Genomic DNA, 16,349 nt, shown 5'->3' on the forward strand with positions numbered 1-16,349 from the left:
GCGCCACATGGGAAATGGCCGCTATGGCAGTGGCCTGAAAATCACTCTTTTTTTGTGCTCACGAGGGTTTCGATAGGAATTTAGGGCGCAGGCTCCTTTCCTAAGCGTCACCCCTCAAGAAAGCCATATGCCAGGCTGGGGTACACCTGTGCCCATTTGAGAACCATCGGGTGCCCGGCAGCGGTGGGAATCAAACCCACATGCAATTCCCTTTGCATTCAAAAAACCTTAGCGACGTGTGCATTTTTATGTTCACACTCATAAATGTTACTGACAATTGAGAATAAGATCAGATGCACAGGCTAAGCTGACAGCCATAGTAGTGAAGTATGGATCCACGTGTAGTCGCCCTTGTGCTCGAAAAGCTTGTTGGCAGCTTGCCTGTTTTTATGTTCGCACTTGCAGACCTTGTCAGCGAACAAGTGCGAGATCAGACGCATGGGCTAGACTGATGACTGTTGTAGTGGAGTACAGATACACATGCAGTACCCTTTTTGAAAAATCGCATTTGAAAAATCTGCTGGTGGTGTGCTTGTTTTTCTGTCCGCACTCGTAGACCTTATCAACGATGGAGCACGTGATCAGGCCCACAGGCTAGACTGACAGCTGTAGTAGTGGAGTATGGATCAACATATGGTTTTCTCCATGTCTAAATAGTCTGCCGGCGGCCAGTGGCTTGGCTCTGTTGGATCGCATTTGGCAAGCTAAAGTGCCAATCTCACACGATAACACCAATCGCACGGTTATGTATTTGCAGCAGTGCAGAGTGCCCTGCATGTAATGTATTGTTGTTCCCATTCCTCATATCAGCACGGCAGGATGTCGACACGTCATCGACATCCACAAGAGATTCTTTGCTGGCCCATCGGAGGCGCCTTGCTTGCATTTCTTACCTGATCAGGATCAGTTAAGAAATCAGGATCTTACCTGATTACAGGCCTGATCACAATCTTTTTTCCACTGATATCTGTATGTATGCTTATAACAAATACTGGATATAATGCAGGAATTTTCATGTCCGATGCGACTTTGTTATTTCGAGTGTACTACCGTTTACTTCATAGTTATGCCACATACTGACCAGCTACATATTGACACATGTACTTATCTTTATCGGGCGACCACGTTTCGCCGCTTAACAAATGTTATCGCACAGCGCGGGATGCGCCTGCATGTATCCGAAGTTTCTGGAAAGTTATCTATGCTTCTATCCGCTGTCTGTTGTCGCCGAACCTTGTGTTATCTGATTTCATCACCTGACGCGAGTGGTGTTGGTGTAGAACTTTATGGAAGGCACGCGGGTCCCAACGATTAGTCTGGAACATTCGACGACTGCTGTATAAAAGCTGACGCGCTTGACCCGCTGATCAGATTTTCGACGATCGCCGAGTGTGTTCGCCACTACCGTTGTTCTTTGAATGTAGCCTGCTTTTGAGGGCACAAGTTCGCCCAACAAAACGCTCGTTTCGTTAGTCGCAGTTTAGCTGCCTTCTTAGCCGTCACTGCCACGTGACAATATTAACGAGGCTTCGCTGCATTTCAAGGTTTAACTTCTGTGTGTGACTCCTTCAGGATGCCCTTTTCAACCTGCAAGGCCATCGGGTAGCCAGCTGAAGACAAATGCTCATACTGCCTTTCAGTCTTATCTACATCTTAGCGAAACGCAAGTTGTGAATACCTCTTTTAACCAGTTTGGCAGAGTAACAGGAGCCCATTGGCTCAAAGGTGAGAAATGTAACGTACATGCTGCTCAGACAAGCAAAGCTGGAGATGCAGAAAGGTTTTCGCAGAAACCCTTCATCCTCAGATTCTCATGTTGGAGTTATCCACCGGTGGCGTCTTCCAGTTTTCCCAAGAATAAACCGTTCCATTTAGTGTTCACTTTGGTGTCTACCTCTTGTCTATTAGCACTAAAACGCTCTCTAAAAATCTATTTTTATGCTTGTACGGCTGTGGCCTTTTCGGCTAGGGTGCTGTTCCACCACCCTTTTCTGTACTCGCCTTTTGTGAGGTGGTAAAGGTCTGCAATGGTCTGTGTGGAGAGGTCCCTGAGTGGCCTGCCGCTGAGGCCCCCCGGCTGAACCCGGTGCTCACTGCGCAGACTGCTGGGCCGCGAGACGGTCGTGTTGCACACTACCAGGCCATCTACCTGGAAGGACACTTAATTGAAACAAGCATCTAGATGAAGGGCCGCCAACCTGCTTTTGGTGTGGCAAAGCTACAAAGTTTGAATTGAATTATTTTGCCATTTACTCATTCCCAGCAATTTTCTTGCAACGAATTTGAGGCCATAAAAGAAATTCTGCTTGTAACAGTCAGTAGCAAGAAGCTTTGTCTTATATATGCAAGATATTTCATTACAGCTGGTTCACCTTTATTTAATGAGGGCACTTCACATGTACAGTAAACCGTTGTTAAATCGAACTCTGATATCTGAAAATATTGGTTAAGTCAAAATGTTTTTCCAGCCATTGTTTCAACCCATTTGTTTTTTACCTCTTACCTGGAACAGTTTTAGAGCAGGGCTCCGGACATCTCGAAATATTGACCTCAAGCACATTACAAAAAAGGCCATGGGGCAGTGCTGTTTGCACTCTTTTTACCTTGTGGTAGCTCACTAGCCAAGCCAGACACCACACCAGGCCTCATGCTCTGCTTATCTTTTTCTCTTTCTTTCTTTCTATTACCGCTCGGGCGCACTTGCTTGGCTGCCACTTTGTTGTCTTTCGTTTTTTGTCCCTCCTATTTAGGACACTGTCAGTGACACATTAATGCGTTCACAGAGTTATTAATCGTGACTTTGGGCAAGATGAATGGTACTTTTGAGCAACCTATGCGCTGCACCCAAAAGAAGCCAGCATGCGAGCCCACAGCGTTTCAGTGAGATTGTGGCTTGATAAGGACGCCCGCTTCATGGCCACCTGACAGGGAAAAGTAAATGGAACATCACTAAAGCATGACAATTGCACTCTTCCGTAGCTTGTTTTCAAGGTTAAAATGTCCAGAATTCATTATGATTCAGAAAGTAGCAGCGTCAGCTTTTTGAATGTCTGTAAACGGTTATGCTAGGATGACTGGCTTCAAATATATCATTAGGATCAATCATCTCGACTCTGTGCCAAGCATACAGTCTTTGCACAGTGCCTGTAACGCCGTTTCCCGTAGACACCAACGTCTCCGGTGCCGATACACGATAGTAAGCTCCCGAAAATTCAAGGCCACTCCGCCCTGCAAAGGTGGACGATCAGCGGAGCTACGAACATAGTGATAAGAAAACTTGTGCTAAAGACTTTATTGGCAACACTCATTGTTACTTAGTAATAATGATCACAATGGCTTTGTGGTCACTATAATATACACTCATCGGCATACTTGCAACTGCAAACACATTCTTTGCTAATGTCAAATCGATGCACATACACTGCTGTGTGGTTGGTTGGGCTGGATCGGGGTGGCATTGCAAACGATATGACTGCAACACAAAATGCGTAAACCACTCCCTTTTCGGTCTCAACACGTCCACATTGAAATCACCGACAACAGGTGGTTGTCATCACAACTAAGCCCCACAAGAAGAGAGAGAGAGAACTTGAAAAAGGAGGTACCAGCGAAACACAAAGGACGCGCACACAAGGAAAAGGTGTTAGACACGGACGGACGCTGGACTTTATTGAAATTTACATTGCCGCACATGAGAGAACCGCATGAGAGAGAGAACTTTATTCAAAATCCTTGCTGGGCTCAAGAGAGGTAGGGGGGCCAAAGGAGTAGCCCCACTGGAGCCTCCCTTCCTCAGGTGGTGGCCAGACCAGGAGTCTTGGCAGCGGCCAGCCGGACTACCCAGATTTGATCCTCCGGGCATTCGCTGAGCAGCATGGCCTCCCACTCCTCGGGCATGGTGATTCTGAATTGGTGCTGTGTTTGACGGTGTGTGGTGCTGCAGGGCATGCCCAGATAATGTGGTCGAGATCTGCACATGGCATGTGGCACGTTTTGCAGCTCGGTGGGAAGGCATCTGGGTAAATGTGATGATAAAGGGACGGTGTAAGGAAGGTGCGCATCTGTAAGAGCCGCCATGTGGTTGATGGATGCTTGTTGAGGGTCTTGTCGGGACTGGGGCTATTTGAGGCGGGCTTTGCAGTAGTATGTGAGGATCTCGCCCTTGGCGATCATACGTTCGCATCCGTGGCTGCACTAGGAGGCTACAGTCCCACGATTGGGGGCTCGTGGATGGTGAAGCCGTATGGAAAACTGCTGGTCCGAAAAGGAGTGACGTGCCTGGTGGACACTTGTTTGGAGGCGGTGTGCACGGCTTTGTTTCCGGTAAGACCTGCATGGCTTGGGGCCTAGATCAGGTGGATGCTGTGATGAGTAGCCATGAACCTTACAGGGCTATGAGCCATTGCATTTTTTTTGCTTGCACATAGGGGTATGAGCCATTCGCGATCACAGTTTTCGGCATGCTGTTCTGTATATTGTATGCGTGATTAGAAAGAATGCAAGGACTGTTCGCTTCACTTTGCTGAGTGCTTGTAGCCTGCGCCTTACAGGGCTATGAGCCATTGCATTTTTTGTTTGCTTACATGGGATGGGCCATTGATGATGATAGTTTTTGTGTGCGGACAAAAATTCTATGGTACCCTAGCCATATACAGCTCTGCTGTAAGATATTACCACATTTACACAATTTTACCACACCCCCGATTGTAGCACGCAGTTATATTACTGCCTAAATATAAAAAAATAATGATAAGAACTTGCTGCCAATTCTATCGTGCACATCAAGTAGAGAAACCTGAGTCGACACATACCGTACTGAAATAACTTTATGGAACATACAAAGGCACATAGACACACACACAACTGAATCTTAGCGGCTAGTCGCTACTCGAGTCCCATGACACCTCTTTTTTGCTGTCTGCCGACCGCAGAAAGTAGTCTTCTGTTCCATCTAATGCACCAGAAATGCGACCCTCACAGCAAACTGGAAAATGGCAACCGCGAGCCAAGGCATAAAAAAAGCAATGTCTGTTCGATGGCAGTGTGGCTAGCTACCTTGCATTCAGCTTTTTCTTACCAAGAATCGGTTTCATTTTTGATATTGTCACGTGGTGGTGACATTGAAGAACACAGTAGCAAATACTGTGAAAGACAAAACTAACTTTTATTGGGCGAACCTGTGCCCACAAAAACAGGCTACACTCATAGCACAACGATAGCGGCGAACACGGTCGGCGATCGTCGCAAATCTGATCAGCGGGTCAAGTGCGTCGGCTTTGATACAGCAGTCATCGAATGTTCCAGACTAATCGTTGGGACCTGCATGCCTTCCACCAAGTTCTACAACATTCGAGTCACGCAATGAAATCAGATAACACAAGGCTTGGCGACAACAGACAGCAGATAGAAGCATCGATAACTTTCCAGAAACTTCGGATACATGCAGACGCGTCCCGCGCTGTGCGATAACATTTGTTAGGCGGCGAAACGTGGTCGCCCACTAAATATAAGTACACGTGTCAATATTGAGCAGAATTGGTTATGAGTGCAATGCGCATGCAAATTTGAAAGCACTTTTTATTCAAAAAGGTGTGCATTAGAATCGTGCACATATGGTACTTGCTGTATTTTGGAAAGGCTCCATGTGGTCTGTGGGAGGCCAGAGGGCTTCTATTTTTGTGATTTCGCTTATCTCGAAACTCCCCTTATCACAAAATTTTTTTTTAGGTTTTTAACGGGGGTTTACTGTATTCGATTAGGGAGTTGGCTCTGAGCTTAACAGGCCCCCAACCATGTTTGGATAAAGAAGTCTGGTGCGCAGATCACTGTATGTGCAAAACAAGATTATGCCAGAGAGAGATAGATAAAAGGGAAGGAAAGACAGGGAGATTAGCCAGTGAAAATACCGGCTGGCTACCCTATGTTGGGGAAAGGGGTAACGGGAATAAAAGGAGAAAGAAGAGAAAAAGAATGAAAAAAATCCCACAGTAATGTGATGTTATGCACAACAACAGTCAAAGGCGGTCGCACTATTCATAGGCCCTTAAAAGCTTCAGCAAAGCCCTTAAGGCCATGAGTGCCAAAACCCATCTGGACCAGTGTCCTAGAACTCTCTCTACTGTGAAGGGGCAATTGTCCAGTTTTTTTAGCGTGGTCATGAGCACTTTTCTTGGCACATTGTAACGTGGACAGTTACAGAGGAGGTGTGCGATCGTCTCTTCACAGCCACAAGTGTCGCAAGCAGGGCTGTCGGCCAATCCAGTGCAGAAGAAATAAGAGTTTGTGAATGCCATACCGAGCCATAGGTGGCACAGAAGTGTTGCTTCCGCTCGTGGCAACCCTGGTGGAAGACGGATTTGCAAACTTCGATCCAATCTGTGAAGACGTGCATTCGTGAATTCACTGGTGTTCTACAGAGTTCACGTAAGCTCGCGTGCGAGGGAGCGAAGAGTTGTGGCTGCATCTATTCTTGACAGCGGTATGGGTATAATCTGGGCACCATCATGGGCCGACCGGGCAGTGTCATCTGCACTGTGATTTCCCGAAATTCTGCAGTGACCCGGTATCCACTGGTAGATGATGTTGTGTCCCTTGTCGATTGTGTAATGGTGGAGTAGTCGGATGTCAGTGACTAATTGCACATTAGGTCCATGGTTGAAAGGGGACAACAAACACTGGAGAGCTGCCTTTGAATCACAAAATATGGACCGTGAATGTGGTGATTAAGAACCAATAAACTCCAGAACAGCATGGATAGCTGCGAGTTCTGCAGCTGTCGATGATGTAACGTGAGAAGTCTTGAATTTGATGGTGACAGATTGAGTCGGAAGTACCACTGCTCCAGCTGAACTTTTAGAGGAGACAGAACTGTCCGTGTAAACGTGAGTGCATTCATTGTGTTTGTCATGTAGGAATGGAAGCACGGTTTGTTTGAGGGCGAAAGATGACATCTCCGTTTTCTTTTTATGCTGGGAATGACAAGAAGGTCCTGGAGTGGATGCAGTTACCACAGCGGTAGAGATGGTCGTGCTGCAGGTGTGAAGTTTGATGGTAAACTTCCATGGTTGGCGGCAATAATTCTGCTAAACGCTGAACGAGGTAGAGCGGCAGGAAGGGAGGCGAGATGATACGATGGAAGTCGGGCAAAGTGCCTGATGTGCATCCTTAAAGAGTCTACATGAATATACGTATTGATGGGGTGGTCATGCACAATGGCTATTGTTGCTGCCGTGGATGCACACCTGGGAAGGCCTAGACAAATTCGCAAAGCTTGAGCTTATACAGACTGGAGGGCTCGGAGGTTGGTTTTACCGGTCCCACCTAGTACAGGTAAGCTGTAGCATAGGAGATTGGGGAACAGTGCGTTATAGAGTTGGAGCATCGCATTCACAGGTGCACCCTATGACTTTCCTGCAAGAAATCTGAGCACGTCTGTTATCATCACTAGTTTCCTTTTTAGGTAAGAGACGTGAGGACTCGAGGAGAGGTCTCGATCTATTATCACTCCTAAAAAATGGTGCGTCTTCTCATAGGCAATAGGCTGCCCATTAATTCTAACAACGTATAGTCTCATTGCTTTGTGCGTGAAAGCAACCATAGAGCACTTCTCGGAGGACACCTCTAAACCTCTGATGAAGGGTAGCCCTTTCGCTGCGACAGGGAAGGCATTTGCTCCTGTCCTCGCAAGGGTGCTCATGTGGAACAACTGTAAAGCATTCGACCTACCTCAATGCCACTCCTCCTCTATCTCATGAACTATATGTCTCAGCACTGCCTCTTATGTAGTATGATGGTCCCGTACCATGTTGGTACCGATAAGATAACACTGCACTCAAAGCACCAAATGCTACTGCGCTCTAGCCACAAGCATGCACGAATGCGGGCACCAAATGTGGCTGCGTCACTGCTCCTGGCACAAGCTAGCACTCTCTCCGCATAACAGCTGCCATGTACCAAAAGCCAGCAACAGACCGGTACAGTGCTAACTAGGGCTGGGCAATTGACTGATTAACCTTGCAATTACTCGGTTTAATACATCAATTGCACTTTTCATATTAATTGCTTGCGGTCACGTCATGCAAGCATCAGCCCAAATGTCCCAGCTTCGCTTGTTCAAGAGATTAAGCTAAACTGTTCTAAGACGGTGGGGTGAGCCCATGCATGCTGCACTAATGGAGGCCAGTCTCTGCAGCACCTAAGAGGTGCCAGCGATGTGCTAAGGTGCGCACGTATCATGATCAGACTGCCCCAAAAACGTTGCCAAGCTTCTTTGCCTTCGGAGCTCGTCTTATGTATTTGTCTATTACATGAAAGACCCTTATTTAAAAGTCAACTGCAACGAAATTTCACTTTGGCAAAATTCTGTATAAATAAGTAGTATGCGCCACTGAACCAATCTTGGCAAACCGCAGACCTGGTAATTGTATTGATTTTTTTTAGCAGCCTTTACACAGCACCTAAGCAGACAATGCGCCCACCTGGTGGTGTTGCTATGACGTAAGTCCCAGCATGTTTGTCCAAGTTTTCTCAGCGCGCCACGGGCACCGGGCGCTCGGGCTGGCTTGTGTCGCCGAGCCTGGAGAACCGCAGGGACCAGTCAGGGCATATGATAGTCAGATGGCGAGAGGACTTGTCGTGGCACCTCGTGGTGGTAGTGACATCTACGCTGCGTGGCAGTGTGGCCTCCAAAATTGCAAGGGTCCACTGCTGTAATCTCGGAAGTCATGTAGAGGAGCCAAGCGCTAGGTCATGTGTCACTTACCGCAAGCAATAATAGTAATGATTTTTTTAAGCTTCAGTATCAAAAAATGGCAATCTTTGCAAGCTTTTCATCATGCTTCCACTGGTATTCTAAATGTCGACAGTTAGATTGAGGTTAGGGAGTTGGTCTTGCTGTTGCTGTGTGGCCCAGTCTATGCGACTACAGCAAAGTGCAGGATGATTTCACGCGTTGCTGTATTGGCCAATAACCCGAAATGAAGGAAGCAGGCAGGTTCTGTGAAGAGGGGAAGCGGGAGACACCCACGCGTGGAAAGAAATCGGATTAGTCGTTGCACCATAGAAGAGGTGCCAGATCTGCACCCGCGCTCAAAGCAAAAGGGAAGGCGGTTCGAGCTGGAGGGAAGCGTTCGGGGAGACGGGCGTGGAGATAAAAGGTAGGGGGTACTCGAGGTCACCGCCACTGCTAATGCCCATGTGCTTCCCACATGTCCTGTCGACCATCTCGGTCACGGAAATTGGTCGATGCAACACTGCCCATCTGGTTTGAGTATCAATGTTTGGCATCTGCGCATGCCTTCTGAGAATGCCTTGTGAAAATGGCGGCATCTTTGCCACCAGTTAGCCAGCTATGACCGATTGATGCATTTGTGTGCGACTGCCATCAGGTCCCAATTATGGTGTTTGGATTTCGAGCGAACCGACCCACAGCTGCACGGGGAACCGAGTTTCCTTAGTACTGGCAGGGCAGCCCACTGTCCGGCAGACATGCCATCAATAAGCCGTGGTTTCATGGAAACATTCCCGCAGCTTGCATGGCGGCTACTTGCAGGAGAAAAGGGGAGGACATCAAGGCGGATACTCGGAGCCTAACGTAGGGGAGAGAGAGATGACACGTGTCTTTAAGCAAACCTATCCCCTGGCGTGTTGTAAGGTGTGCCACTGTTTCCACCAATGCCGTGTGCGGCACAAAGCTTGTTGTGCTATTGGTTGCAATGGGGTGAACTCACATGTGCGACTGGCTGATTTGTGACTCTTTTGTGCAGACGAGGGGTTAATAAGTTATGTTTTGGTTGTGTGTGTGGGGGGGGGGGGGCAGCGGAGTTTCGGGCTTGGGCTCGAACAGACGCCTCGGCATTTGAATAAAGGGTCTCTTTACCGGACAATGGCTCTTCCCTCACACTGCCACCATGCACTCGAATCATCAAGGGGTGCCGACTTCGGACCTTTAACACCTTCCCTCCTTAACTAGTGTTGAAGCTACCAGAGGATAAAGGGAAAGGAAATTAACTTCGACTTTGCATGGAGGTTCCTCTGTGAACAGAAGTGGTACAAAATTTCGGTGCAATTAGCCTTTAAAGGGCCCTTCACCAAGCAACATAAAAAATTTTGGTTGTTTGCTGGAAATTGTTACGTGTCCTATATGGAGTATTCTAGTGCAATAATTTTTCAAATTGGTTCATTATTAGCAGAGATAGAAATACTTTAGGTGTTGCAAACCCATTATTTCAGGAGGCAAGTTTCACTGCCAACATTGGCACTCTTGCCTCCGCAGGCAAAATTCAGAGGATTGCGCCACATACACGTAACTGTCCCTGCCTTTCTCCTTTTTTCCCATGTGTTTTTGCCGTGTGACATACTTCTGGCGACAGTCTTGTGCGCAAGCTTGTGTGCTGTTGAGTTTGTTTCGTTTGCTCTATGCATGATCTTGCGAGCTGCGCACGAGAACACCTGCACCGTTGTCTGGCTGCTTGTGCAAACTGGATCCCTCAGTGCATGCACGTTTGGAGAGACTGGCCCGGCTCATGGATTCTTGTGCCGCAATACACTGTGTCATTGTATCGCTGGCACCAGACTAGTGGTACAAGTCAGTGCCACATCACATGAACACTGAGGTCCATGCGAGCAGATCAAAGAGCATGATCGCGTGCTGGAACACGGTAGAAAATAACACTGTTTTCTTCTCTGCGCGTGTGCGACTACACGAGGTGTGAGCAAGCAGACGAAACGAAAGTGCATCTACCTTGCTACAGTATGAAGTAAAACAAAGACACGCACACATACAGTCTGTATGTTTTATTGTTTCTCTAAAATTTTAATTCACCTATTAAAGCAACAGATGAAACAAATAACTGCCTTGAATAATTCTTAAAGTCATCTATGTAAGTGACATCACAGCACTGCGTACTATGTAGACACGCTTGTACAAATGATGACTATACGGCAGGGAGCGTGGTGCCATGAGGAGAGAAAAGCATAAGGCATCTGGTTTGAAATTTCAGCTGTTTTCACTGCACATAGTGGTGCAATACTTTGCAAGCATGATCGTTAGCGCACCTTGTATACACCGCACTTGTCAGCTCAAAATGGCCAGGCCTGGTGAAGGGCTCTTTAAGAGGAAGCTCCAGTTTGGAGTTTCCTCTAACGTAGGAGCGGAGAAATCATTTTCCTCAGCAATCACTGCACCGAATTTGGTGAGTTTTCATGCATTTAAAACAGAAAGCTTAAATATAGTGACTGTTGGAAGCGGAGTTTTAATTTAGGCCATCAATTTTTCAATACACCCTGTTGAATATTGTAGAACATCAAAAAACAAAACTATCACATTTATAACTCTGCAACATAGAAATGAAAAACGATATCATAATACTATAAACTGCACCTAAGAGTACATGTAAAGGGGACAAAATTTATGTAATATAAAATGCTACGGAATATACCATTATTACGTGACTAGGACTTTGCAAAACACTCCAAACATTGTAACAAATTTAAGCTGTAAATTTATATATGAAGTTTGTCTGCTTTAGCTGTTGTAGCAGATGCAATTTACAGATCAGCGATATCTGTTTTTGAAGCACAGTTATGCATTTGTAAATTTCGTGATTGTTTTTTTTTTTCAAACAGCAATTTTGGAGAATTTTCCTTAAAAGTTGAGGCCCTAAATAAAAAATTCTGCTTCTAACAGTCACTAAAACTTATCTTTGTCTCTCAAATGCACCATATTTTATTCGAATTGGTCTAGCAGTAGTTTCATAAAAGCGTTCCTGCGTTTCACACATATTTGGATAAGCAGCATCGGAGTTGGCCCCCATCTAGAGCTTCCTCTTAAAGGGTGCACACTACACGAGATTTCACATGCTCAATGTGTCCCCTCGCACTGTTTTGCTGACACAATACTTAAATGGCCACTAAAGGCAAATATTAGGTCAAGCTAAAGTGACAGATAAGTGGTCCAGAATCTGTAAGGCGTCAATATTATCGCGAACAGAGCCTTAATAATTGAGAAATCGAGGTAAATGCAGGACATGATCAGAGGCTCCTTTGGAACATTCAAGCACTTACCTGATGACAAAAGCACTCCTTAGTTAAATTCTGTCACTGGTACTCAACCACTCGTTGCAAGAAACATCCTTGCATTGTATTCTAAGACGAAACAAAATGCTGCTTCTTCAGTTCTATTTCACGTTTAGAAAAAAGAACTCATTGAAATTTCTCTTGACAACGATGCAGGCGGTCAAAAGGTTTCGTTTTTGCTTGACTCTGCACCACTCCTGCTTTCGCGTTCCATTAGTTTCATCATCGCGTGGTGCTGCGCAGGTTTTACTGGCTCGCAAAACTTGCACAAACTACAGGTAGAAGAGAATTCAACTTCCATGTGATTTTGCGGGATGCCCGAAAGTTCTACACCACTCGACTGAAAAGCGGTTGCAGCGGCGAACCCACACCGCTCAGTCTTGGCTCGGTGCCGCCGTCTATCGAGCGCCATTTTATACACCAACGGCAGCAAAGGGCGGTGATGATGTATGCAACGTCACCACTCCCCCGGTTGGGGGTGGGAGATTTCAATTTTTAAAAAGCCATTCGGACCCTTCAGATGCGATTTTCTCCTAAACTAAGTCTTTTCTTGGCACAAAACAAGCATTGCGAGGTTTCTAGAATGGTATTTAAACAGTCCACGTCGAGTTAGTATTTGGCTTTAGTGTCCCTTTAAGGCAACCGTTAATTTTTAGTATGGTTTACCTTTACTTCAAAGTTTATGTAATTACGAATTAGCTCACAATTTCTATTTCATTTACTGCATGTAGGTAAATCAAGAAATTCAATTAATAGATCAATGAAAAGGTTCTGATTAGTCTGTCATTTAGTTGATACCTAGCCCTAGTGCTAACAGGTGCTTTCTGGGTGATGCCTTAGAGCTGTGTAATTCAGGTGGGACAGGGGTCAGGCACACCTGAGTGAAGTGAGCAAAAGTGCAGATGGGGTTGCTGCCACCTAGGAGGTGCACACAGAAGCCTCCCTTAGTACGGCTTTGTGACCCAATGTGCACTGTCAGAACACTCTGCAAACCTCTCTGGGTTTTGGCTCATCTTCGTACGAACGGCCATTTAGGTATCAAGATAGACGTCACATCTTGTTTTGAATACCATGCACTCACGTTTTGTCCACAGCTAGAGTAACCTCTGAAGTTGAGGCTCCTTGTATGACAAAGCAAATAAATGCACCTTGGTGTTTGTGACAGCAGCTGCAATGTCTGCTTTCTCTTCATCACTCAGGTCGGGGGCAATCTTGACCAGCACGGGCAGTCTCCTGGGTAAGCTGTCCCTCGCCTCCAGCACCTGGGTAGAACGGACACAGTGAGCTGTAGCAGTGGTCCCATTTGCCATTGATGCCATAGCAGTCAGTAATGGCATGAAAGCCTTTGTTTATGACGAAGAGAGAAACAACATGCCACCTCCAACCCTTAGCAACAATGTGGCAACTTGGGTGAGCTGGTACAGTGTATTTTGATTGTGTATCAGTGCAGAAAAGGAAAAACTGTCCCTTTCTGCTCACTGTGCTGATGTAAAATGTTAGCACGCCATTGTCATGGGCACAACACAGGAAGGAGGCAAGCATGAGCACTTGGCGACTTTGTACAGACACATGTGAACAAAGTATCAAACAAAACGACATGCATAGCTGCTACTGAAGTCGAGGTTTTGATGGAAGCCCGTCTGGTTGGGAGGCATCATCAGGAAGGGTAAAATGAAGGGCATCGACCCCTGGAAGAATACACCAAAATACAGTTCAGCTCCCGTGACAGGAGGCTTGTTTAGAATCATTCAATGTAATCAAGGACGTGCGATTTATATGGCTTTGAAATATGATGTAAGCTATGCGTGTAGATGGGGGAAGGGTTCCATCATTCCAGTTGAGGGTGCTATCTGCAATTTGGATGAGAAGGGATTCCAAGTACTGTCTTGAAGTCAGATTTCTTTCCTTTTCTCATATATCTGGCGTTAGCCCAATCAATTCTGCGGCCCAAGTCATCTGCACATTCTACCAAGGCGTTTGACGCAACTTTTTTCTTGTTTAGATCGTTGATGTGCTGCTTGAACCGCTGTTCGAAATTGCCTGTTTTGCCGATATATACGCAGTCACAGTCTTCACGTGGAATCCTGTAGATGATGCCAGCACTTCGGAAGCTTGTCTTTCATGTTTACCAGCCGATGGTGTAATTTTTGGGATGGCACATGAGCTACCTGGACGTCATTGCTGCGTAGAATGCGGGCCAAGCCCTCGCTCACAACGGGCACATACAGTATGGCAGCGCGTTTTCTTGGGAGCACAAGGTCAGGTCTTGGGGGACGAAGCAGATGTCTCACGCTTTTTACATCTCAACAGGCCTGTGCGCTCAACTTTCGCTTTCAGCGTGGTTGCCAAAGTGGAACAACTTCTATTACAAGCCAGGATCTTGGAATGCAGACACTCCATGAAGAACCCAGAAAATGAAGCTTTCTTCAAGCACTACTGCCTTGAGCACTGGGTCCCAGACAAGTTCACAAGCATTCAGCCCCATGCAAATTTAAAGACCAGGCTACACTGCCGTCGTACGAAGGAGATGCACAAAAGCAAACTTGCTAGATTGTTGCCACCCATTAAGGCCCTGCACAGGAACGTTTCCATGTCCTCCGTGCATAACCTCTCGTCACACAAGCCTAACTTGGCCGAACTTGCTGTCCTGAGCCTGGGCTTGAACTACAACCTGGGACTGCAGAAAGATGCAACAAGATTGGTCTGTGCTGTAGAAAATGTTATCAGCCAAATAGAACCTTCTATGCGGGAGGAGGCAGGAACCCACGCTATAGGCATTCTCTTACGGCTTTGCCTACACTACTCTGTCTCCCCGCTTTCAACAGAAGAAAAGAAGGCTAGCAAAGACCTTTGCTCAAACCAAAACCTCGTCATCCTCCCAGCAGACAAGGGCAACACCACTGCGCTACTCAACAAGACTGACTACCGTGACAAGATGTTGCCTTTGCTTGCAGACAAGGTGACATACAGTTGTCTGAAGAAGGATCCTATGCTCAAGGTACAGCATGAGCTCCAGAGGCTTCTTACGGATGTTTCGTTTTGTTGATCCAAGGAACAAAGGGTTGTACTTCTCCCTTCTGTGCACTAATGGTTCGGTGGCAGCACTGTACGGTTTGCCAAAAATCCATAAACCTAACATACTGATGCAGCCAATTGTTGACTTTACTCACTCTCCACTTCATAAACTATCCAAGTACCTTCATAAGGTTCTTTCCCCTCTTGTTGGAAGAAATGCCATCCATGTTTACCATTGTGAAGACTTTATAAGCAAGGCTTGTCATTTTACTCCCGACAATCAGGATGCGTTTGTCTCATTAGACATCTCATTAGACGTTATGTAGACAATGTGTTCTGCATAATTCAGCGAGAGGAAATGTCTTCATTCCTGTCGCATTTGAATAGTATTGAGGCATCTATACAATGCACAGTCGAAGAAGAAAAGACGGCGAGCTACCCTTTCTGGACGTCCTCGTGAAACATGACTGGCACAATCTGGCATTTTCCATTTACAGAAAGAGCACACGCAGTGCATTCGATGAACCAGAAGAGACTGGTGGGTGCCTCCCTTGTCAGCAGAACCAACCGCTTCTGCACAACGTGATTAAGCCGGGCTGCTCACCGACAAGACATGCACCAAAATCTCTTGGCATGTGTGAGGTCGTTTCTAAATTCAGTGTAATGTCATCTGTCTTAGCCCCCAAGACCTGACCTTGTGCTCCCAAGAAAACGCGCCACCATACCGTACATGCCCGGTGTGAGCGAGGGCTTGGCCCATGTTCTACATGGCTATGATGTTCAGGTAGCTGCCATCCAAAAAATTTATTTTGTTTACACACTGCATTCTCAGGTTTAAGGTATTGCAGGAGTGGTTACATACAAAAAAAGGGAAACATCAAAACACAGAATTAGACACTTGCTTTACAAACTGTGCATGTGAAAGTTGTCGCAACGAACTACCAAGTTTATTCCTAGTATTTTGAAGGTGAAAAATTCAGCGCAAAACCCAGGACAACCCACAAAGAAGAGACAGGACAAGCACTGGCGCTGTCTCGTGGATGGATGGATGTGTGTTGTTTAGTGGCGCAAGGGCCAGGTGTGGCCAAAAGCGCCATGACTGATAATGATGTATTAAGCGCTGATTGGCGAGTTACGACGATGGGATGTAACATGGCTGTAAAGTGGCCTAAAATAAATCGCTATCGTATAAGCATAAAATGATATATAATATAAAATGACAGTGATACGCGGAGTGGTCTCTGGTTATAGCACGAATG

At 46.3% G+C, this 16,349-nt stretch overlaps 1 protein-coding gene and 1 long non-coding RNA gene across 4 annotated transcripts in view; one reads left to right on the forward strand and one right to left on the reverse strand.

Moving 5' to 3' along the window:
• LOC142582182 (uncharacterized) overlaps positions 1-16,349 on the forward strand; it is an 80,807-nt gene that overhangs the window by 34,675 nt on the left and 29,783 nt on the right. For both annotated transcript variants that reach the window (XR_012828384.1, XR_012828385.1), the window contains one exon: positions 13,275-13,485. This is a non-coding gene — a long non-coding RNA (uncharacterized LOC142582182). The remainder of the gene's footprint in view (positions 1-13,274; positions 13,486-16,349) is intronic.
• Dhod (dihydroorotate dehydrogenase 2) overlaps positions 1-16,349 on the reverse strand; it is a 74,939-nt gene that overhangs the window by 5,954 nt on the left and 52,636 nt on the right. Inside the window, exons 5-6 of one of the 2 annotated variants that reach the window (XM_075691579.1) lie at positions 13,224-13,337; positions 2,002-2,149 (exon numbers count right to left, since the gene is read on the reverse strand). In XM_075691579.1, coding sequence (XP_075547694.1) covers positions 2,002-2,149; positions 13,224-13,337 — 262 coding nt within the window. The remainder of the gene's footprint in view (positions 1-2,001; positions 2,150-13,223; positions 13,338-16,349) is intronic. The other variant, XM_075691580.1, reaches the window with a different exon arrangement.

The sequence above is a fragment of the Dermacentor variabilis genome, chromosome 5 (genome assembly GCF_050947875.1).
Source record: "Dermacentor variabilis isolate Ectoservices chromosome 5, ASM5094787v1, whole genome shotgun sequence".
Classification (NCBI taxonomy): Eukaryota; Metazoa; Arthropoda; class Arachnida; order Ixodida; family Ixodidae; genus Dermacentor; species Dermacentor variabilis.